The sequence below is a fragment of the Monodon monoceros genome, unplaced genomic scaffold (assembly GCF_005190385.1).
Source record: "Monodon monoceros isolate NGI ecotype Baffin Bay Population unplaced genomic scaffold, NGI_Narwhal_1 Super_Scaffold_10, whole genome shotgun sequence".
NCBI lineage: Eukaryota > Metazoa > Chordata > Mammalia > Artiodactyla > Monodontidae > Monodon > Monodon monoceros.
In genome coordinates, this window is record NW_021703766.1 from 17,848,046 (window position 1) to 17,872,984 (window position 24,939).

Below are 24,939 nucleotides of genomic sequence, written 5' to 3' on the forward strand. Positions count from 1 at the left end.
CCCTGTAGTGGAAGCGTGGAGTCTTAACCACTGGACCGCCAGGGAAGTCCAAGAAGGCTGGCTTTGAAGCATCTGAAGAGATGGATGCTCCAGGGAATTTATTTTATCATTGTTAAGGCCGAAAAACTACAAGTACTAATGTCCATGGATGGTAGTAAGATTACATACATGCCAGCACATCCAAACTAGATGTGATGGAGACGATAAGGCAATCCTTCTACGTCCTGTTATGAAAAGATATAATGCAAAATGTGTATGTAATGCATAGGGGGGAAAAGACTGGAAGGATGCACGTTCAACTGTTAGACCTCAAAATGTGAAAGATTCACATTCAGGGTAGGCAAAGCAAACATGCAGGTGGTTCCCATTGGTATGGCGGGCCACACTGGTTATTTACAGTCAGCACTCACTCAGTGGTTAGCACTGGAGACCTACCAGCTGCAAATAGTTTGACTTATTATAGGCCCTAAAGACCAGAGTCCATCTTTCAGATGAGACGCAGGTCCCGGGTGAGTGACATAGCATGCGTCCGCAGGTCCCGAGTGAGAGAGTGACATAACATCCATCCCCGTCACACAGCCCAGGCTCGTTCCTTCCAAATCACTCAGAGGCTGGTGGCGGGTTCCATCACCAAGGGAATCCAGATCCACCCGCAGAGACGAGGCTTGGCTAGGAAAGGCTGCTTTTGCTCCTCCACTCCCTCCAAAAATCTCAGGGGAGGAAGGCCAGCCTGGACAGTGGCTCCTTGGTTTTATTATTAGTCTCAGCTGAAGATAGGGTTTCAGGCTTTATTCAGGCTTCTCAGAGAGGCATTTAAGATAAGGGGCAGCAGGTGTTTGCTGGCTGAGACACCTAATCCTCCCCGCACAACCTTAGCAGCAGTAGCAGCAGGGCCCTGGTAGAGGGGAAGCTGAGGCTGCGGGAGCCAGATGCTGCAGCTTGAGGGAGAGGCAGGAGGTGCTGTGACCGTGGGCTCAGGTGCTACGGACCAAGGAGCTTTCTTAGCAGACTCAGTTCCCTTTAAACTTCCCCATCCAGGGCCTGAGGCTTCAGGACACCCACGGCCTCACGCTTCAGAGCCTTGGTCTTAAACTCACAGGTGCATCAGAATCACCTGGAAGGCGTGTTAGACAAGATTGCAGGGTCCTGCTTGCAGAGTTTCTGATTCGGCAGGCGATGCCGACGCTGCTGACCCAGGAACCGTACTTGGAGTACCATTGCTTTAAAGAATCAGTCACTCCTGCAGGAAGGACACACTGATTTCAACTTCAGCGACATTTTCAGCTTCACTTCGGATTCTTTTCTTCTGGTTCATTGCAAAGACAAATTTAAAACTTCGCTTTAACAAAGACACACATGGAATCCCTGCTGCCTCTTCATCCTTATTCCTGCATCTGTGCCCTGGTGTTGTCAGGAATGTTCCAATTTCATTGGCATCCTGGGTGAGTTCTCTAATTTTCTGTCTGGCTTGATTTTGATGATGATCAGGCGTCATTTAAAAAAAACACAATGAGGCCATTCTTTAAAGGAGGAAGATCCCCTCAGAGGGTGACTGTGAGGATTTGTTTAGAGGAAGTAATTGAAATTAAGGGCTGTTTGGGTCTAAACAGTACTGAATAAATGGTAGCTGTTACCAATGAACACAGATAGCGCTTACCATGTGCCAGATGTTAATTCACTTAATCTCCATAAAAACTCCCCATTTTATACATGAAAAATCTGAGGCAGGTAGAGGTTAAGGGACTTGCTGGGAAGGAGCGGAGCCAGATTCTCCCCAATCCCTGCCTTTCGACACAGAGCCCACAGAACAGGAGAGGAAATCTTCACGTACTGCACCATGTATGTGTGCAGCCACTGGTCCAGAAAAGACATGGCCTGCAGCCCTGGTGCCGCTAAGCCCAGGGGTAAGCAAGTTAACGGTTCTCACACAGAGTTAGCAGTTCTGAATCTGTAGGGAGGACAGCAGAAGGTTTGCCCCTACCTGGGCCTGTCAACAGATCCTGAGCTTCCTCTACCATCAGGAGGAAGCTGGGGGGAAGCCCGCAGGGCTAAAAGCATTTTCTCCCCCTTGTACAACTCTCAAAGTTCTCGAAAACCACTGAATTGTACACTTTAAATGGGTAAATGATATGGTGTGTGAATTATACGTCAATAAACTGCTACTAAAAAAAAAAGTTCACTCCCCTGGCACCTCTGGGAAAAGTTCCTTTAATAAAAAAGTTCTAGTACATTTACAGCATTGTCATCACCCTTCCTCTACACCACTCGATAGGGAAAGTAAAAAATAAAGGACCACCTAAACACGCTCGGTATAAAAACGCAGTAATCCATTCAAACAGGAGGCCTCGGGGCCCAGACATCAGAGAGAAATGCAACGCATGAGGGCACATGAGCCAGGCAGCTCTGGCCTGGGCTTCTGGAGGACCCCAGGGGCGGCTGAGGACCTGGTTCTAACTTTTTGAAAATAGCATTAAAAAAAAAAAAAAAAATCCAGATTGCAATAAGAGGCCTCTTTCTAAGGAGGAGGGTCCATTCCAGAGAGAACGTCAACATGGGGGAGTCAGAGTCGGTCCAGGCCCGGTACACAGGGCTGAGCATCTTACGGCAGGGGAGAGACTCCCGGAAATTCGGCAGCCCTGGCCGAGGCTAAGAGGTTTTCACTGTTGAAATCAAACTGCCAGGGTCCCTCCATGCTGAAAGGCTTAGAAACCTGCCCCTTTAACGTCATGCCTCTTCCCTCCAAGTTGCTAAGGCTACTTCTCAACAAGCTTCGAAGTCCCCGGCCGAGGTGGGGACGGAGACCCCTTGGAGATGCAGCTGCGGGCCTGGTGTTTAGGCCCCCGGCGCTGCAGGCAGGGAGGCCTAGTCGTCCTGGCCCCCGCCATACATATCTGCCAGCTTCTTGAAGCGGCTGCCCCATTCATTCAGATAGTCGTAGTCTTGGTCCTGGTCGGAAGCAGAGGAGGTGAGCGAACTCAGGGAGGCGGCATCGGAGCCGCTGCCCTCATAGTCGAACACCAACAGGGAGTCATAGGGTGGGGCCGTGGGGTCCGTGTTGGCCGCCTTCAGGTTCTGGGGGACAGAGAGCAGGGGGTTAGGGGCTGCGGGATCAGACACCTGGCGGCTGTGAGAGCCCCGGCAAGTTAACTGAGCCTGCATTTCTCCATCTGCGAAGCCAGCTCTCCCCTCCTTTAAGGTTTTGAAGGTTGAAAATGAAATAATGCACATAAGTCCTCAGCACAGGGCCCAGCCTGGAGCGAGCGCTCAGTGTGACAGGCCAGCAGTTCAGGGTGGGGGCTCTGGAATCAGACTGCACACACGATGTGTAAACTTAACCTCTCCGTGCCATTTTTTCCCCCCTCATCTCTAAAATGGGAAGACTTCTTATAGTTTTAGAGGAATAAATGAATATACGTAAATATAAAAGCACTTATTAGCATAGTACCCGGCATATAGTGGAACACTATTTCCTCATTTGTGAAATGAGGAAGACAGCAGGATTCCTACTCTGCAGAGTTGATGCAGGCAGGCATTAATTGAGACAGTATCTGCAAACTGTCCAACACAGATATTCCGGAAACTGTCTTCATCTAACCGGAGGGAAAATCTCCTGGTTATTTGGCTCCAAGGCAAAGTTGCCCTGAGCAACTTTCCCCAGCGACTTTTGTTTTTGCCCAGGATTCTCAAATATGCTCAGGCTAAAGAACAGAGTCTGACCACCAGGCTATTTCTAGAAAGCAAGAAAGGTAAGAAGGGTTCAAGCCAACGTGAGGTATCCTGACCACCCATTGAGCTCTGTGCCCACTGCTGCTTCCTTGAACTCCCCAAATCCATCCATCCTCCCCTCCTTCCTTCTTTCCTCCCTCCCCTCCCATCTCTTCCTCTTCCTTCCCTCCCTCGTATTAAAAACCTCCTTTGACTGACTGCTATCAAGGTACCAGGCTGTGCTAGGCTCATATCACTCATCTTCTGTGTACCTAGGTTGTGGTTCTCACAGCCCTGGCTATATATCTGATTTCTTTGGGGAACTAAAAAAACATCAGAGCCTAAAAAAAATGAATGTCTGGGTCCCAGGCACTGATATTTTTCAAAATTCCTCAGATAAATCAAATATGTGACCAGAATTCAGAATATCAGAGACACTTAGCTATTAGCAACAGTAGCTATCATTACCTAATACATGTTAGGTACCAGGCCAGCGGTTCCCAAACTTAAATTATCTGGGAATCTTTAAAAGAATTCTGAAGCTCCAGTCACATCCAGATCAACTGAATCACAGTCTCAGGGGGGTGAGTCAGAGGCATCTGTTTTTGATGTTCCCTGTGCTAGCACGGTTCCAAGTGATCATGCATCCAATCCCTAAAGCACCCTATGACAGAGGACACCAACTCTGCTCCAGATTGGAATCACCTGAGATCTTTAAAAATTCAAATCCAGAGAGTCTGGCTACAGAGTTTTCTCCTGACAACCACTACATTTGCTGAATAAAGAAATAATTCCTAACCTATTCTTAACCACTCTGAAACTTAGGGTTTTATGGAGGAGGAACAGAAGCTCAGAAGTTACTCAAATATGCCAGAGGTCACACAGCAGGTTGGAGGTAGAGTCAGGATTTGAACCCAGAGCCAAGACTCCAAGCCCGTCTGTGCTCGTGCTGCTGATGCTTGAATAAAGGGCTGCCCTAGGATGGCCCCCCATGCCTCACCTCGATGATGAAGTTGCCAATTTCATCTGGGTTGGCTGGCCGTGGACGGTATGTGGGTGTGGGGATGAAGGTTGGCGCCACATCGTTGCGGAGAACCAACTCAGGCCGGGCCTCCAGGCCCCGGTGGAGTTGGGTGATGTCATAGTCCTTCATGAAAGGGGAAGGTCATGGGATGGAGAAGGACCCTTCCACTCCCCCCATTTACATTTCACCCTAGTTCTGTACCATTTGGATGTTCTGGTTCATGGGTAGGTCTTAGAAGATAGATAATGTCAGAGATCTCTGAAAGCCCTAGTTTACAAACCCCCTCCTCCCCAGTTAAGCACAGGTTCAAGGTCAAGGTGGCTGGGGCCAAAGAGACTAGAGCCATGGACCAGACACCCTTTCAGAAGACGGATGCTTCAGACCAGGGTCTGGTTGATGCAGCTGACATGGTTAATTGGTTGACCCAACCATCCCTGCCAGTGGCTGTGGGGGCCATCCACCTCCCGACCCCCAGACCCCCCAGTGCCCCACCTGGTCCTCCTCGCCACCCCCCTCTTCGCCGTAGTAGAAGACGTTGTCACGGGTGTCGTCTTCTGGGAGCAGAAGGGGCTCCTTGATCTTCCGTTTCTTTCTCACCAAAAACAGGAGCACCAGCAGGAGGACTGCAAGAGATGGGGAGTGTGAATATTCACCCCCCAGCAACCACACGGCTGGCCAGGACCCACAAACCCCCAGAGCCCCATCTAATTCTAGACCCCTCTACTCAGTAGCCAGAGCTTAACACACTTCAGTGGCCCCCTTGCACCTAGGAAAATCCCTGACTCCCATCAAGCCTACAGGACTGGCCCCTGCCTGTCTCCAAGCCTCCCTGCCACCCAAGTCTAGTCACATTGGCCTCCTCGGGGTTCCTCAAATATACCCAGCAGTCTCCCACTTCACCTGGAACACTCTCTATGCCTATGCGTGGCTCTCATCCTTGAGCTCTCAGCTTAAAATCACCTCCTCCTACTGGCATTCTGACTTCATTCCCCCACCTGTAATTCTGTATCATTTTACTGTCAGTCTTCCCATATTCGTGGTACTGGTCCTTAAGGAAACCCTCCTTTGTGGGGATGGGAATCTCCCAGCAGATGTTACTTTTCAACATGACTCTTTTTCAGTCACTAGGTGTCCTCTAATAACCATAGACTTTAAGTTAAAAGCAAGACAGTGTGGGCTTCCCTGGTGGTGCAGTGGTTGAGGGTCCGCCTGCCGATGCAGGGGACACGGGTTTGTGCCCCGGTCCGGGAGGATCCCACATGCTGCGGAGCGGCTGGGCCCATGAGCCATGGCCACTGGGCCTGCGCGTCTGGAGCCTGTGCTCCGCAACGGGAGAGGCCACAGCAGTGAGAGGCCCGCGTACGGCAAAAAAAAAAAAAAAGCAAGACAGTGCAACTTTGATATAACGCAGTAATGTGAACTTAGGTGCAAACGCTATTTTGGAATTTTAAGAGAGGGACTAGGTTTTAGTAATACGGTTTGAAAGGCTGACAGTCTATTTGGACACAGTGGGGACTGGCCAGCTAGTGCCTAGTTGCTCGCCTTACCCCCAGTTAATCCCATATGAGGAGGGTACCCCCTGGCCCTCTCTATGGCTGTTTAATGTAAGAGGATAGAGCCACTGTTTAGCTTTATCCCTTTTTTTGACTGCCGGTGGAACCACTGTCTCCCTCTGGCCAGACAAAACTGACCTAGCCTTCTTTGGGAGCCCATGGGTTCTCAGGATGCACACCCTCTGTGGGCTAGACCGTGACTCCTCCCTCACCTTTTCCTCCCCCCTGGGTCTGAGGAAAGGCAGGAAGCAACCCGGACTTCTCACCTGCACCCAAAGCTTATATATCCAGCTGCCTACTGATACCTCCATTTGGACTCTTCCCACGGTCCTTCCCAAACTGGTTAATGGAAGCTCCATGTTTCTACTTGTTCAGGGCTTGGAATCATAGATGGCTCTTTTCCTCATACCACATATGAATCTGAATCGATTCTACCTTGAAACGTGACCACCTCTCACTCTGCCACCCTGGGTCTAAGTCACAACTACCATCTCACCCCTAGATTATGGCAGTAGCTCCATATGGCAATCTGTCCCCACCCTTGGGGCCCTCTACAGTCTGTTCAGTAGGAATCCTATAAAATTCAAGTCAAATCACATTGCTCCTCTGCTCCAAACCCGATGACTTCCCATTTCAACCAGAGTGCTTACAATAACCTACAAGGCCCAACACAAGGCTCCGCCACACCCATCACTTCCCTGACCCCATCTCATCTCATCTCTTACTCTCCTCCCTCTTGCTTTTTCCATCCCAGTCATTGCTGTTTCCACACACAAAGCACAGAGCTGCCTCAGGGCCTTTGCACTTGATGTTCCCTAGGTATCTGCGTGATTTGCTTGCTCACCTCTTTCAGGTCTTTACTCAAATATCCCCTTCTCTGTAAGGCTACTTCTTGCCCACCCTACTTAAAATGGCAGACCTCCTTCCCCGACTTTTTTTTAATCCATAGCAACACCTATTTCTCTGCCAGATTATTTGTCGTCTGCTCGCTGCACTGGAAAGTAAGCTCCATGAAGGCAGGGACTGGTCTGTTTTGTTAAGTGTTGTACCCTCAGTGCCTAACAATGCTTGCTACACAGTATGATGGCTAAATAAAGCTTGCTCTTGTATTCATATGTGATTGAACGCATGTTTTCTGTGTAAGGACAATTCAGAGAGTGAAAAAAGCAAATGTGATAGGTTCTACCTTTAGAGCAAAGAAATTAGTTTTAACTAAACATTTCTGCTCACTAGACCAATGGCTCTCAAGCTCTAACATGCATCAGAATCCCCTGAAGGGCTTGTTAAAACACAGATTACCGGGTCTTACCCCTAAGCTTCTGAAGCAGTAGGTCAGGAGTGGGCCAGAGAATTAGCCTTTCTAACAAATTCCTGGTGATGCTAACGCTGTTGGTTGGAGACCTCGACTTCAGAACCACCGCTCTAGCCACTAGATGATCTGACAGCAGGGTCGAGTCTGCTCCCCAATGTATCCCCAAAGCCTGGCACCTTCCAGAACCTCCATCAACATCTATGGATTGAATGACACTCCAGGAATTAAGAGTTTAAGGAACAGTTGCACAATGTTGGTGGCCCCTTAGTCCGTGAAGTTCAGGGTAGAATCAGGTCTTCTAACTATCCCGTCCTCAGAAGGGGAAGGGTGCCGGCACTCACACAGCAGAGCCAGGACAGCACCCAGGATGGGGAGGAGGAAACTCCCCTTCCAGCGTTCGGGGCAGGTCTCCACGTGGCCGTGGCAGTCACACACGGTGGCCCTGATCACTGTCAGCTGTTCCTTGTTGCCGTGGTCGGACAGAGAAAGGTGCACGTCGTATGTGTCTTGCTTCAGGAACTTCTTCAGGGACAAGGCCACTGTGTCTCCTGGAGTGGAGAGATAATTATTCATCTCAGGAGACCACAAATGGTGGGAACCGAGCACACCATGACGGAGGTTTGAGGAGGCAGCCTCTGCATCTGGGCAACAGGAAGCAATATCCCCAAAGCACATTATACCAAGTGTTAAAAACTGATATTCGGCCAAAGCCAAATTTACCACTGTGGAAAGGATTATTTGGATAGAAGAATAAATTCATCACTTTATTTAAAATAAATCAATAATCACAGCATTTTTTAAATACGATGTTTTTAAAAAGTCATGGCATGCAGAGCCAATAATTTCTCAGTACCATTAGCTGCTAGATTATTCCTTGCCGCAAAACAAACAAACATTGTTCTTCCTAAAAGATAGCTAACCCAATCTTTTAATATTTACATTAACTGGCCACCTGTTTTCCTATTTGAAAGTTCACTACCATTTATTATTGCAGCATTTTGCTCTTGCAATAGTAAATATAATGTTTACACCTCAACCGTATGATAGAATTTCAGTATCTGAAACACGGATATTCTGAGTGAGCATCAATTATTAATAAATCCAAATGCATATGACTTGGTGATGTAACTGATGTTGTTAAGCAGATCAGAGAGGGTGCTAACCTGTGTTATCCAAGCATTAGTGACTGCACACAAGTTCAGAGATGCCGGCAGTGAGGCTGCAATGGGCACTGTGCTAACCAGCCTTCAAAGGCCCGGGGCGGGCAGCAGGCAGCCACAGAGCAGAAGCCAAGCCTCAGTGTGGCCTGCACGACGGGTACCACTCTGGGGAGGGTGTGCAGCACTCCTGGAGTGGGGACGGGGGCTGTGTTTGTGGGTGAGAAATATAGGGTCAGAGGCCTCTCTAAAGAAAGGCCTTCCGTTTAGACCCAAGTTTCTCAAAGAGGGCACTATTGGCTTGGATGGAACTATTCTTCATCATGAGGAACCTTCCCAAGCATTCAAGTCCTCACCACTAAATGTCAGTAGTGTCCCCCCATCACTGGGACATTCAAAACCAACCCCACGTTTCTAGCCCACCCACCCTCAGGCTTGCTGGCCTATTTTAGCAGTGACCTCAAGCCATTTTCAGTTCAAAGGCTCTGCACGCTCGCTGGGACCCTCTTAGTTAAAAGGCCAGAAGGGAGAATTCACCCTGTTGCCATTCGGCAGCGGCAGGCAGAGAGAGTTCTGTAGGCTAAATGTTTGGTCTACCAAGTGGAGAGGCCAACATGGGGTATTTCACCCAAACATCCCTCCTGCTATCCTGTTCCCACGCTGGAGGGCTGAGTTCTCAGCTGATGATGGTGCTGGTGGCGGTGTCAGTGACTAAACTGACACTTGCTATGTGCCAAGCCCAACTCTGATATCCACCCCAACTTTAAGAGGCAGGTTCTGTTATCCCCATTTTACAAATGCAGACATTGAAGCTTAGGGAGGTCAAGTAAGCAGCCCAAGGTCACACAGGTGTAGAGTCTGGATTAACTCCTCTGACAAAAAAACACAGACAGAACAACTAAGTCAAAACCAAGAACCGGGTATCAATGCTAGTATCAGGTGTTGGCACCACTGAGCTTTGGGCCTAATGCTCACACTTGACAGAGTCAGATCTGTGATTGTTTGGGAAACAGTGGTGGTGAAGATGGCCACTGACATCTACCGAGCACTGATATACCAGACAAGATGCCTTTCAGGCACTCATTTAATCTTCACAGTGATTGTATGGAGGTAGGTACTATCATGGCAGCATTCTACAAGTAGGGAAACTGCAGAACAGTGAGGTTCAGTAACTTGTCCACAGTCACGAACCTCGTAAATGGAAGGGCTGGATCTTGAACCAAGGCATTCTGGCTCCAGAGTCTACGCTCTGTAAACGATACAGTCAGGGCGGGGGAAAATTGGCTTCTAGGCCACAAGGTGGTGACAGGAGACCAATTTGGGTTCCCTCAAGGAAAGGTGCTGGATATACATCCCCAAATCACAGGAATCATAAAAATGAGACAAGATGTGTGTTTGAAGCAGGTCTCCCCAGTCCTTTCTGGGCGGGGCTCAGCAGCAGTAATAGGTACCAGGCATTTCGTTACTTCGGGGCAGAACCTGAATGTTCTGGCTCCCCATTCCCCTCCTGGGGGACTCTAGCTCCAAGAGGAAGAGGAAGATGCTTTAAACCAGAGTGAGCAGGGTTTCTCCAGGGGCCTTACTGGCACTTGGGCCTGGATGCATCTTTCTCACACACCTGGGTCCTTGCCCACTTGACGCCAGCAAGTCCTTTCTCCAGTCCTGTGACAACTGAAAAACCACTCAAGGCTGAGGAGCTCCAGGGGGATGGGAAAGAGGAAGGACAGGGAGGTGGCTGGGAGCAGGGATGTGGGGGTGAGGGACCCCCGCTTCAATTTCTGCTCCACTGCTTATCCACACTGTGCCCTTGGGCACACTATTTAACCTCTCTGAGCCTCATTCTCATCTGTAAATAGGGATAAAAATACTGATCACAGAGGATGGTAGAAATATTAAATATGGAAAAGTACAAAAAGCATCTTGCATATCGCCAGGATTTGATAAATGGTAAGCTGCAAAGCATCCTGGTATGGCAGACTGCCTGCATTCCAATCCTGGGGCCGTCATTTTCTAACCATAATGCCCTTGGCAATATATTTAAGCTTCTGTAAGCCTTGGTTTCCCCATCTGTAAAATGGGTGCACATGCATGTATGTGTGAGATAACAGTACCTTCTTTACAGGGTTGTTGTGAGGTTTAAGTAGCCGAATCTACTTAAAGCACACATAGCACACAGCAAGCATGCTCAGGCATGTTAGCTGTTATCACCGTGCTGGAGTTCTGACTCCCTCATTATGTGAGAGTGAGAAAGGCACATCCCATGTCTCTGGGCCTGTTTTTCCAATTGTACAGGCAGGTGGTTGAGCTAGAACGGTCTTTAAGGGCTCCTGTGGAATTCCAAAGGCTTACACTAAGTTAATAAGCAGCATTTAACTGACATTCTTGAGGAGACTGGTAATTCGGTGACCCACAAGACACTGGGGCAAGAAGGTGTGTCAGGTCTTGGTAGGGGGCAGACACCCATCTGCCACCACCACTCAGTTACCTTTCTCATTGACCTCTGCCGTCCAGTAGATGTCCGAGTCGTGTGTGAGCTGGGCCCGGAAAGGGGAGGTGTGGGGCGACAGGTCCTTGTCTGTGATGTTCAGCACCTGAGGCAAAGGGCTTTGGTTGCAGATGGTGATCTGACGGGGCTCAGGGACCGGGCCATGGTCATTGACATCCATCAGTGTTAGCAGGAGGGTCCCCGTGCCAGTGGTGGGAGGGCTCCCTGTTTGTAATCACACACATGATCTCTTTTCAGCATGTGCCCTTGGTTGGGTTGATGAATCAATGTTAAGCTCCCCCAGGACCCACCCAATCAGCCTCAGGAGGGTCCTATTTACTGTCTAACTGTAACCTTTCAAGAGCCTCTGAACACTAGCTTCATTATAGATCAAACCAGTGATGACAAATGCATGGCAAACATACCATCATTCTCATTTTGTGTCCATGGCAGACATTACTAACTGATCACAACACAGCTGCAGTCACTTCATCCAGACAGCCACTACCAATCTATTACAAAGAGAAACCTATTGGCCACCTCAGGGTTGATGCAGTGTTTGCTGATCAGCTTCAGGGAAGTTTTGCTTCCCAGCCCTGCAGTAACCTCTCGCCTGCCTCCAGGCCTTGGTTCAGTATGTGTCAAATAGAGATGGTAATTACATCATCACCCCCAATCCTGTCATGGTGTGACATCACTAATCAATCATGACACTTTCCAGGCAGCCCTTTTCAATCACTCATAAGGGGAAACCAACAGGCCAATTCAGGGCTCAGTGAACCACAAACTTAGGCTGAAAGGAGTCTTCAGGATACTTCCTAACTCCTGGGTCTTAGGGAACTGGAAACCAGCCAACCCTAGGACCACCCTTTAAAAGACCCCTCTGAGAGACCCCTTTGACCTCCCAGCTAGGATTGCTGACACCGCTTCCCCACACCACACTCTGTCTGTGGAGGGGACATGTGGTGTCCTTGGCTCCAAAGGTGCTCATGTGGAGGGGCTGGGAGGAAGCTCTCACCATCATCCGTGGCCAAGACCATGACTTCGTAGATGTTCGTCCTCACAAACTGCTCATCCTCACGGTCCAAGACCCCTGCAGCAGTGACCTGCCCACTGTCTGGGTCCATTGCTAGCCACCCTGCTGGGTCTCTCAGGATGTGGTAGCTGGAGCAGAAAAGTTGAGAAGAATCACACTCAGAATACTTAGAGTTCTGGAGTCATCATTCAAAGCCTCCTCAGGCCAACCGGCTGAGGGTTTCATAGGACTCAGGGCTCCTAAGCAGGATTACGTGGAAAATGCATCTCACCCCCAAATGGGAGCCTGAGCAGAAGGTGGGGTCCCAGCAGGGACACATGAGAGGGAGCAGGAACAACTGTCCCCTGGACTTCAGCCACGTGGAGGGTAGGAAGGGAAGGCCCTGTACAGGGGTGACGTTCAAAATATTTAATAGTCTTTATGGCAATTAGAACAAATTCTGGCTATAATAAACAACCCATCCAACAGTATCCACGCATTTAGCTGAATTTAAGCCCAGCTCCTATGTACCTGATCTTCTGACTCCCGTTGTCGGGGTCCCGCGCGGTGTAGGTGCAGACAGGCTCGCCGATGGAGATGCCCTCCTGGACCTCGATGACTTTGGAGGGTGGGACGAACACGGGCGGCTCATTCACATCCTCCACGTGGACCACTATGGTGGCCGTGGAGGTTGGGAGCTTCACCACAAAGGGAGCCTCGTTGATCACTTCAACGTACAGGGTGTGCTGGTTTTTGGCCTCGAAATCCAAGCCCTGGGACAGAACAGGAAGGAGGACCTGAGCCGCCATTTTGTGAGGAGGCCCCATGCAGTGCTGTGATGCCAGAAGGGCCCACAATGGGGGGCTGGAGGCTCCCACCAGCAACAATACTGCCCCTTCCCTACCCCATAGAGCCTCCTGCATTTCCTGAGTGGACATCCAGTGGGGCCTCTCAGACCACCACCCCAAAGGCAACTAGAGTAGTAAGCCCTAAGCCTAGAACTGGTTCCCTATGGGGTGATGACACCCCCTAGGGGGTGTTGTAGAAACTTGGAGGAGGCATTTCTAGGTGTCCTAATGACTGGGGATGCCACTGGCATTTACAGGCTGGGGCAGGGACACAAAGAACTGTCCCATATCCCATGTGACTTGCCAATATCACCATGGACATTCATGTATTTATGGGTGTGATGTTCTGTTTATATTTATAGTCTAGAACGTGTTTTACGTACAAACCGAGTTTTTGGTGTGGTTTTAATTTATACTGAATTTTCCAGGAATGCAACTTCTGAGGGGAGCTTGTAATTTGATTTGTTCACGTCTTTCCCAAAGTTGTTTATTTGCTGTTCTGGAAAAACATCAATACCACTCGTGATATGAGTCACTAGAGTGACATATAGTATCTACTACATCTGGACGATGCGCAAGAAACTAACCGCTTCATTATGTTTTCTAGTGTACTTGTGCCCAAAGGTTTACATATGGAAATATTTTATTATCAGTAACTTTTCCTGTAAAATTCTATTTTACAGTTAGAGCATTCCATTTTTCTAGAAATTACATAAGTTAGAGAAGTTATATTATAAATGAAATTCATTTCACAGTGTGAAAGGGGTGTTACAAAGTTTTGGTTGCAAGGAGGGGACAGCCTTTAAAGTATTATATAAAGACCCCATTTCTCAAACTGGGCCATTCTTCATAATAAACCAGGAGGTAAAAGAAATCAAAGAAAGATTGGACCCATCTTCTTGAAGCATCAATTCTATTAAAAGACTTTTTGAGAGGCAAGGGTATGCCTAACTACTAAGTAATTTAAAACATTTTACTATCCAAACACCTAGACACCTAGATGTGAATTATGGATTGAATGCAAAATTAGCAAGAATTCCAATAAAACAGAGACCCTCTGTGTAAGACTGATTGGGAGCAGCCACTGGACACTGGGATCTGGGAGGTGGGGCCCCACTGATCTGCCTCAATTAGATCAGCAACTCTGTTTTATGAATCTGTTTTATGAACTGGGTCCCTGGGTAAGGTTTAGTTTGAACAAAGGAATTCCCCAACCCAAGAGGAATGGGAGAGTGTTGCAAGCCACTGGCCTGGTACACTCCCTGGTGAGTGGTCTAAGGTATGTCTCCCAAGGCAGGTGGTACCCTCTAGTCCTGGAGGCTGCAGACCTGACTGTCCCAGGTGTGGCCCTTGTACAAAGCCCAAACCGACTCACCTTCTTGGTTGTCAGGATACCCTGGTTGCTCTCAGGGTGGGTGGTGATGGTAAAATGGTCCCCGTTGTCACCTTCCACGATGCGGTAGGTAGCCTGCCATGCCGGTGAGTTGGGGGCATCCAGATCGGTCACTGTCAGCCTCTGCAGCTCGTGGCCCACTGCGTTCTCAGGCACACGGGCCTCGTACTGTCAGCGTGGGAAGCACAGCACAGTCAGAGCGGAGAGACTGACCACCTTGAGAGGCTGTTCCACTCTTCACTGGCTGTGAATCCTCCATCCAACTCCAGGGGCGCCCCATGCCGCTCACCCTTTCCTGGACCGCCCAACCCTCTTACTGGGGTTTCAAGGCATGCATGGATGCAGAACATCCCAGGAGTCAGCCTCACAGCTGCTGGGACAGACCACGGCAATCTTGGGCCTGCTTTCCCTACACCCAGGGGCCTGACGCTCCAGGAATCTCACTGATCTGGGTGCCCAAGGCCTCGCCATTGAGTAGTCACCTATATCTAGCTGAGATCAGAAAGGCATAAGGAAGGTGGCAAGAAGGGCTAAGTGTCTGATTGCTCTGGGGCACTGACCAGGAACTTTTTGGAAATTCTGGAACAGGTGGCAAAGATGGGGAAATCAGCTGTTGAGAACAAATTTTTAATCAGGCCTAAACAATGCTTAGCCGTCAGAGTTACCTACAGATGGAAGGAGGTGGGTGTCACCTTGACTGGCACTGACTCCTCTGTTACGTGAGGTGTACAAGCATTCACTGGGGGAATGTGGGCAGGTATAGGTGTGAGGCAAATTAGGACTTTCCATATCAACAAAGATTTTCATATTGAGCACTTGTGTACCTGGGATTGTGTTAAGAACTGTACATAGATTATTTCATTTAAAACTCAGAAAAATGCAGCAGGAGACAATGGAGCATCATCTCCATTTCACAGATTAGGAAATAGGGCACAGAGAGGTTAGGTAGTTCACCTCAGGTCACAAAGCTCACAAGTGCTGGGACTGGGACATGAAGCAATGTAGGCTGGTTCTGGAGTTTCATCAGAAAGGAGAAACTTAGTCCTTCATCATCTGACGAGGGAAGAAGGAAGGAAGGGGCATTACCTGCTGGGGCTGAAACACAGGAGCGTTGTCATTGGCATCGAGGATTTCCACTATGGCCATAGCCGTGGTGCTGGAGCCGTCCCCGTTCATGTCCGTAGCCTGGATGGTCAGTGTGTACTCAGGGACTCTCTGGGGAGAAAAGGAGAGTAGAAGTGGAAGGCCACTGCGCGTTGGGCACAGCCTTGGGTGTACGGGGAGGGAAGTGGAATGTTCCTCCCTCTAAGTGTTCTCTTGATTCCTGACCCACTGCTTCCCCACTGCAGAAAAGACCAGAAGCAAAGGGTGGAGGAGGAGGGGAACTGTGGATCCAAACGGTTCTCCTGGGCCTGTCGTGGGATGAAGCCTGGGCATTGCTTCCTGACCCTGGGTGGACACAGAATGGGAGCTTTGAGTGTGGATTTGGGCAAAGGTATTAATTAGGGAACAGGAGGCAACTCTAATATCCATGGAGCTAATTCTGCTTTGTGGCACACACGGGACAAATCTGGGCAATGTGCGTGCTAAGTGAGCCATGCCGAGAGGAAATGAGAAAACCTGCAGAAAGTATTAAACTTCTGTGTTTTACAGCTGCCTCCTCAGCCTTAACGAGATGGTTTGGCAACGTGCCACTGGCCCGAGGCAGCTGCAGGACATCAATGTGGGACATAGCAGCAGCCATTCCCAGCTGACTTGGGTCCCCACTGCTCTGCCCTGGGCTTTGGGGGCAGAGGCTTCCGCTCTGAGTGTCAGACCCCAGCCTGGGCTAGCCTGGGCAGGCAGCACCTTCCCGAAGGGCCACTTACCTCCCGGTCCAGGCCACTGGAGACGACACTGATGGTGCCTGTGCTCCGGTGGACCGTGAACATGAGGTCCTTTGGCTCTTGACTATGGATGGAATAAGCAACCACCCCATTGTAGGTGTTGATGGCATCGTCCTCATCCGTGGCTGTCACCTGCATCACAGAAGTGCCTGGAGGGGAGAAGCGCCGCTGAGTGCGCAACCTTCCCTTCCAGCTCCGATTCCAGCCTTGCCCACTTCTGGAACTCCGAGAGGCTCCACCCTGCTCGCTGGCTTGGCCCCATGTTCCACTCGTGGCAGAGATTGCTAATTGGTGCCCATTTCCCATTCTCCCCTTCCTTCTTAGAAACATAATCCTCATAATCATTCTAGGCTGAGCACAAGCCCACCGGGAACCAAAACTATTTCGCTTCTTGCAGCTAGCTGTGGCCACGAGACTGAAATCTGACGAATGGGATATACAGCTTTGGGGGAAGCATTTTTCTGAGTTAAGGGGCTTATTCTTCCCACCCCTTCCCTCCTTCCAGATATAATGGCCAGAGCTCCAGCAGCAACCATGAGGTAATCTTGGGAATAAAGCCAAAACAGCAGAGCAACGAGATGGAAGGAGCCTAGTTCCCCCACACGTTAAAGCACCGTTCCAGCCTGGCTTGACCACCTCTAGGCTTCCTCAATACAAAGGGGGAAAAGGTTCCATATTGTTGAAGGTACTGTTTTTCTTCCGGAAATGTCTATTATTGGCAACCTAACCAACTCACATTTCTCTGTAATTCTTCACAACTCAGAGACAAAGGGAGAGGAGGAGCCCTCCTCACCAGCACTGTCTTTGAGGTCATTAATGTCACCTAGTTCTCTAGTCTTTTGCCAGCCCCTCTCACCCTCTTCCCCAGCCTGACAATTCATCTTCTGCTTTCTCTCACCCTTTGCCACCCTCCTTGCAGCTGCCATTTCCCCAAAGAACCTCATGTCAGGTGCTTCATATCACACAGCAGTAGGCATGTGTTATTTCTAATCTTCACAGCTCTTTACGGTTGATATTATCCCCATTTTCAGGTGTGAAGATTGAGGCTCAGAGGTCAAGACCTTGCCCAGGGTCACAGCAGATGAGAGACAAAATCCAGATTCAAATATAGGTCTCTGCAGCTCCAAAGCTGCAGCTGGCTGATCATCTGAAGCTTCTGGGAAATTTTCAAATACACAGATTCTGGGGCTCTACTCCAGGATCATTCTTATTCAGGGATCTTGGGATGGAGTGAGGGAATCTGGATTTTTAAGAAGATCCCAGGTAATCTGAGGCACAGCCCAGGAAATCAGGTATGAAGGCTTCTTCCAGCCTTTAAGAGTCTGGGCTGATTCCAGAAGTGGACCCAAGGCCAGGTCTGGGCCCAGCAGACCTCTATAGCTGTGCCCTCCCCAGTCCTCTTACCGGGTAGTACCCCTTCCAAGATGCTCCCTCTGAAGACATCCTGGGTGAACTTGGGCTTGTGGTCATTCTGGTCTGTTACGATGATGGAGATGTTCATGGGCTCTTCCACGGAGGCACCGTTCTCCGACACAGCGTGGCCAAAGAGCTGTAGGTACACAGGCCTGGGGTCAGCCTGGCACTACCCTTCCTGGGGCCCTGCTTCTCGTTGGACGCTAAAGGTTACTTGCCTCATACTCGGCAATTTTCTCCCGGTCCAGTGGTTTATTCAACAGCAACCAGCCCGTTTCCTTCTCTATGGTGAAGACACCCTCAGGGGGGCTGTCTGCCCCAGGCCCCGTGATGCTGTAGAAAATCTTGGTGCCTCTGTCTTTATTAGATTTGAGCTGGAAGCAAAAGAAAATGGCAGCTGACAAAGTGACAAATATCTCATGATTGTAGCAAAGAACCCTCTGTGGGGAGGGGTGGAGAGGCACTGCCTGATTAGAAATTGCTCCCATCAGAGAGTTTCCCTCTGCGGGCCCCAGGGCTCAGTAGCAAGAAACCTCATATTCAGGCCTTTGAATGAGAGTCCCTGAAGACACCAATGACTCCCAGGGAGAAGGCACAGTCATACCTGATGCAGCTTCTGGGGGAAGGGACCCTTGCCATTCTCAGGGACAAATATTGGCGGGACCACCCAATCTCTCTTGCGTCTTCGCAAGATACGTTTGGATGGGGAGATCTTCAATGCTTTCCTTTCCTGCAAGGAGAGAAGACCCCTTAACCCAGGTGTGCAAACAACGGGAACATACCCAACATCCTCTCATCTACAGGGGCTCATGGCAAGGACAGAGGCCCAGATGGGTTTATTGTAAAAGAAAACTTGGAAATAATCTAAGTGTTCACTTATAGAGAAGGCTCAATTAAATACACTATAATACATCCATCTAGTGGAAATTGTATACAGCTTGAAAAATGAGGGATGTCTCTCTGTGCTGGCATGGAAAGATCTTTGATATATATCCATACTTAAGTGAAAAAGAACAAGATATGGAACAGCTTAATGTAGTTTAGTATTTTATTTAACAAACACTTACATAGGGCTTAATATGTGCCAGGCACTGTTCCATCTTTTGTGTAAAAGGGTGGGAAAATAAGGCATATATTCACATCTGCTTATATACAGACAAAGTCTGGGGGATACTAGAAGCTTATAACGGTGGTTATCTGTGAGAAGGGGATAGGCAGTGTACTGATGTATTTTTCAGTGCAAAAAGAAGGTGCAGACATGTGAATAGTATGTTAGTTTTGCATAAAAGAGGACCGAAAAGTTTATTTTATACCTATATATAACATATATAAATATATTTAATATAAATATAGAACAAATACATAAATTGGAAGGAAAGTAACAGGTCTTCTCTTTGAGGGGTAGAGAGGGCATTAGACATAGGGGGAGAAAAAAGGGGAGGTTATTCATTCTAAAACTTTTTAATATTTAAAATTTTGAACGATGTGGATATATTAGCTGCTCAAAAAATTAAATTAGACAAAACAAAGAAATGTGGCCAAGAGCCTCAGGTCCATCTTCCCAAAGGTTCATGAGATTGGCAGTCCTGTGTTGGGATCACCTTCACTTGCGGTTTACCGGCATGATATGGGAAAGAAGGAAAGGGAGATGGGACAGGGAATTCAAGGGAGGAAGGGCACCGGGCCATTACTCGCAAAGCAGCTCTGGGCCCCCCTTGCCTGACTCTGGTGCCCCCTCCTGGGCAGCTGCAAACACTACCCTGCTTAGATCGGTACCCACGCGCACAGCTATGGGCAACTGAGGTCTAACCCTGCGTCCTCTGCAGGGGTAACATGGCTCACAACAGCCACGGCAACCTCGGTCTCCTGGCCAGCAGCAAGCTGGGCATGCACGGAGAATGTCTTTCTTCTCTCCTGAAGGTGGACATGGTATTTTACCTGGACTGTTTTGTTGTTCAGAACAGTGAAGTCATCATCAGTCAGCAGGGCCGACTCTTGCCCAGGGCAGTCCGTGAAAACTACTGTGGGGAAGGGAGGAAAAGAGTATTAGGAAGGAGGGGCTTCTGGAAGATACCCCATGGGAGCCAAGACCTGACAACAGCCCCCTGACTAGATCAAGCCACTGCAGAAGGAGACTTGGCTTACTTCCTCTGACCAGCAATGTGATCAAACATGAGTTTCAGATGGGCTTCTGAGTTTGGTCTCAAGAGGGCGGACCACTTCCTGGTTTGTGGGCCGAAGAACCAAAATCATAGCTATTCAGCGACATTAGCCCCATGGAGTCTCACGAGACATAGAGTTGACCCAAGGTCACAGCTGGAGGCAGAAGATTTTAAGCCTTTCCGAAGGCTATGAGTCTACATATGCGCTGTATGCATCCTGCTACACCGTCACCCACACAGATCATTCTGGATAACCTCGGGTTGTTTCAGTCTGTCATGCTCCTTCTGAATCCTCCCTGCTTGGCCGCCCTTTAAACAAGCACTCTGAGTTAATAACTACTATTCGTTAATCCGGAGACTGGGCCTATTTCATCTTTACAACTATGCTGCCAAGTTAGGTATGAGCTCCTTTACAAAGATGAGAAAACTGAGGTTCAGAAGCCAGGTCAGCCTGACTCCAAGGCATACGCTAGAGAGTATTCACAACCAATGTTCTTACCCACCCTTCCTTGTGGCCAAAGCATGGAGTCAGGAAACCCGCCAGGGGCTACAACTGGGCCCATCGGCAACATGCCCTGACCCAGGCGTTCCCATAGCGCTGGCCCAGACACCGGCGCTCAGCAGTGTACTAGGCTGCAGCACGACCAGGACCAGAGGGACAGTGCTGTGCCCTGGGAAGGCCAGCGTGAGCGCTCCCAACTGCCCTTTACTTTCAGACGATGACGACAATTGTTTTAAATAATCCTTCCCTAAAATAAGAAAGGATAACAGATGAGGGTTTTTAAACTACAAAAGTAATGTGACAGAAGGAAGAAGAACTACAATCCTGCAGCCTGCGGAACAAAAACCACATTCACAGAAAGACAGACAAGATGAAAAGGCAGAGGGCTATGTACCAGATGAAGGAACAAGATAAAACTCCAGAAAAACAACTAAATGAAGTGGAGATGGGCAACCTTCCAGGAAAAGAACTCAGAATAATGATAGTGAAGATGATCCAGGACCTCGGAAAAAGAATGGAGGCAAAGATCGAGGAGATGCAGGAAATGTTTAACAAAGACCTAGAAGAATTAAAGAACAAACAAACAGAGATGAACAATATAATAACTGAAATGAAAATTACACTAGAAGGAATCAATAGCAGAATAACTGAGGCAGAAGAACGGATAAGTGACCTGGAAGATAGAATGGTGGAATTCACTGCTGTGGAACAGAATAAAGAAAGAAGAATGAAAAGAAATGAAGACAGCCTAAGAGACCTCTGGGACAACATTAAATGCAACAACATTCACATTATAGGGGTCCCAGAAGGAGAAGAGATAGAGAAAGGACCACAGAAAATATCTGAAGAGATTATAGTCGAAAATTTCCCTAACATGGTAAAGGAAATAGTCACCCAAGTCCAGGAAGTGCAGAGAGTCCCATACAGGATAAACCCAAGGAGAAACACGCTGAGACGCATAGTAATCAAATTGGCAAAAATTAAAGACAAAGAAAAATTATTGAAAGCAGCAAGGGAAAAACGACAAATAACATACAAGGGAACTCCCATAAGGTTAACAGCTGATTTCTCAGCAGAAACTCTACAAGCCAGAAGGGAGTCACATGATATACTTAAAGTGATGAAAGGGAAGAACCTACAACCAAGATTACTCTTACCCGGCAAGGAGCTCATTCAAATTCGATGGAGAAATCAAAAGCTTTACAGACAAGCAAAAGCTAAGAGAATTCAGCACCACCAAACCAGCTCTACAACAAACGCTAAAGGAACTTCTCTAAGTGGGAAACACAAGAGAAGAAAAGGACCTACAAAAACAAACCCAAAACAATTAAGAAAATGGTCATAGGAACATACATATCGATAATTACCTTAAACGTGAATGGATTTAATGCTCCAGTCAAAATACATGGGCTTGATGAATGGATACAAAAACAAGACCCATCTATATGCTGTCTACAAGAGACCCACTTCAGACCTAGGGACACATACAGACTGAAAGTGAGGGGATGGAAAAAGATATTCCATGCAAATGGAAATCAAAAGAAAGCTGGAGTAGCAATACTCATATCAGATAAAATAGACTTTAAAATAAAGAATGTTACAAGAGACAAGGAAGGACACTATGTAATGATCAAGGGACCAATCCAAGAAGAAGATATAACAATTATAAATATATATGCACCCAACATAGGAGCACCTCAATACATAAGGCAACTGCTAACAGCTATAAAAGAGAAAATCGACAGTAACACTTTAACACCTCACTTACAACAATGGACAGATCATCCAAAATGAAAATAAATAAGGAAACAGAAGCTTTAAATGACACAATAGACCAGATAGATTTCATTGATATTTATAGGACATTCCATCCAAAAACAGCAGATTACACTTTCTTCTCAAGTGCGCATGGAACATTCTCCAGGATAGATCACATCTTGGTCACAAATCAAACCTCAGTAAATATAAGAAAATTGAAATCATATCAAGCATCTTTTCTGACCACAATGCTATGAGATTAGAAATGAATTACAGGGAAAAAAACGTAAAAAACACAAACACATGGAGGCTAAACAATACGTTACTAAATAACCAAGAGATCACTGAAGAAATCAAAGAGGAAATCAAAAAATACCTAGAGACAAATGACAATGAAAACATGACGATCCAAAACCTTTGGGATGCAGCAAAAGCAGTTCTAAGAGGGAAGTTTATAGCTATACAAGCCTACCTCAAGAAACAAGAAAAATCTCAAATAAACAATCTAACCTTACACCTAAAGGAACCAGAGAAAGAAGAACAAACAAAACCCAAAGTTAGCAGAAGGAAAGAAATCAGAAAGATCAGAGCAGAAATAAATGAAATAGAAACAAAGAAAACAATAGCAAAGATCAATAAAACTAAAAGCTGGTTCTTTGAGAAGATAAACAAGCAAACAAAAAGTAATGTGAACATGATGAAGTATTCAAACAGTATATAAGAGTATAACATTAATAAAAAAAGAGTATAACATTAAAAAGTAGAATTCCAAACAATATCCAGACTATACAGTGAACTCATAAAACTCAAGAACAACAAAAAACAAACAACCCAATTAAAAATAAGTAAATAAAAAGGCAAAGGAGTTGAAAAGACATTTCTTCAAATAAGGTATACAAATGGCCAATAAGCATATGAAAAAATGCTCAATATCATTAGTCATTAGGGAAATACAAATCAAAATAACAATGAGATACCACTTCATACCTACTAGGGTGGCAAAAAAAAAAGTAAATAATGAGTGTTGGCAAGATGTAAAGACATGGGAACCCTCCTGCACTGGGAATGTGAAATGGTGCAGCCACTGTGAAAAACAGTTTGCTGGCTCCTCAGAAGGTAAACATAAAATTACCACATGATCCAGCAATTCTACTTTTAGGCATATACCTAAAAGAACTGAAGTAGGATCTCAAACAGATACTTGTACACATATTTTCATAGTATCACTATTCACAATAGCCAAAAGATGGAAACAACACAAGTGTCCATCAAGAGATGAATAGATAAACACAATGTGGTCTATACATACAATGGAATATTATTCAGTCTTTAAAAGGAATAAAGTTCTGACACATGCTGCAACATGGAAGAATCTTGAAAACATTATGCTAAGTAAAATAAGCTAGTCACAAAAGGGCAAATACTGCATGATTCCACTTATATGACGTACCTAGAATACTCAAATTAATAGACATAGAAAGTAGAATAGAAGTTACCAGGGGCTGGAGAGAGAGGGGAATGGGTAGTTATTGTTTAATGGGTACAGAGTTTCTGTTCGGGATGATGAAAAAGTTCTAGAGACAGACTATGGTGATGGTTGCACAACAATTTGAACGTACTTAACGTCACCGAATTTTTAAAATGGTTAAAATGGTCAAATTTTATGTTATGCATATTTTACCTCAATAAAAAAAAAAGTAGAAGTCTGATGTGGGAGTGTAAAATGGGATACTCATTTTGGAAAACTGTCGAGCAGTATTTGCTGAAGCTAAATATACACCTTCCCCAAGACCCAGCAATTTTACTTTGAGGTATAGACCCAACAAAGATACATTCACTAAAAGACAAGTATTATAATAGCCACAGCAGCACTGTCTATAATAGCTAAAGACTGGAAATAGCCCAAATGTCCATCAAGGTAGAATGAATAAAAATATGGTGGAATATTCATATAATTAAATGAGTCAACCACAAGGACATACAACAACATGAATGAATCTTACAAACACGGTTGAGTGACAGAAGCCAGATACAAGAGAGGACACATGTATGATTCCATTAACATGAAGTTCAAAAGCAGGTAAAACTAACTTGGGTGAAAGAACTTAGGACACTGGCCATCTTTTGGGGAGAGGCTTAGCGCATGGAGGGGAGGAAGATGGAGGGCTTAAAAGCATACAGAGCTGCCTTCAGCTCCCCAGAGCCCCAGAGCTCACACACAGAGGCAGGTTCCTTCATGGGAAGGCTGGAGTGTGTCCCTGAGAAAGAGAAGATTGCTTAGATACCAGCCCTGCCTCCTTGACGACATCCTCACTGAGGAGTCACGGGCTGTGACAACATGCTCGGCCGGTGGGAGGAGGGGAAAGAGGGATCTCAGCCTGAGTCAGTTCCAAAGGGTCCCAGGGGCAGGGAGATTCCCAGAGTGACCTTGCCCTTTACCTCCAGCACACAGCTTTGTACTCTCATCTTCTGAGGAATCTTGCTTTGCCTTTGGGCTAAAAAAGACAAGGAATGATATGTGGCAGAGTTTAAATCATCTTAATACAGGGCAAAAGTTAAATAATCTATGGGGCATGCACTCCATGGATTTTTTATCCAGCTATGCAAAATGTAAGCAGAAAGTAGAACTGCATATATAGTATATGTAACTATGCACGGGAAAAAATTTTAAAAAGACTGGAAGGAAATGAAGCTTCCCTATGACTGGGGTTACCAGCTACTTATTA

The 24,939-nt window shown here is 47.1% G+C and overlaps 1 protein-coding gene across 2 annotated transcripts in view; it reads right to left on the bottom strand.

Annotated features, from left to right (window-relative positions):
- Positions 1 to 1,034: 1,034 nt before the first annotated feature.
- CDH3 (cadherin 3) overlaps positions 1,035 to 24,939 on the bottom strand; it is a 97,052-nt gene continuing 73,147 nt past the window's right edge. The window contains exons 3-16 of one of the 2 annotated variants that reach the window (XM_029210669.1): positions 19,730 to 19,812; positions 18,396 to 18,521; positions 18,010 to 18,165; positions 17,783 to 17,927; positions 16,361 to 16,527; positions 15,579 to 15,707; positions 14,475 to 14,660; positions 12,783 to 13,024; positions 12,255 to 12,400; positions 11,237 to 11,461; positions 7,936 to 8,142; positions 5,222 to 5,352; positions 4,706 to 4,852; positions 1,035 to 3,072 (exon numbers count right to left, since the gene is read on the bottom strand). In XM_029210669.1, the coding sequence (XP_029066502.1) occupies positions 2,863 to 3,072; positions 4,706 to 4,852; positions 5,222 to 5,352; positions 7,936 to 8,142; positions 11,237 to 11,461; positions 12,255 to 12,400; positions 12,783 to 13,024; positions 14,475 to 14,660; positions 15,579 to 15,707; positions 16,361 to 16,527; positions 17,783 to 17,927; positions 18,010 to 18,165; positions 18,396 to 18,521; positions 19,730 to 19,812 (2,300 nt within the window). In that variant the 3' untranslated portion in view covers positions 1,035 to 2,862. The remainder of the gene's footprint in view (positions 3,073 to 4,705; positions 4,853 to 5,221; positions 5,353 to 7,935; positions 8,143 to 11,236; positions 11,462 to 12,254; positions 12,401 to 12,782; positions 13,025 to 14,474; positions 14,661 to 15,578; positions 15,708 to 16,360; positions 16,528 to 17,782; positions 17,928 to 18,009; positions 18,166 to 18,395; positions 18,522 to 19,729; positions 19,813 to 24,939) is intronic. The other variant, XM_029210662.1, reaches the window with a different exon arrangement.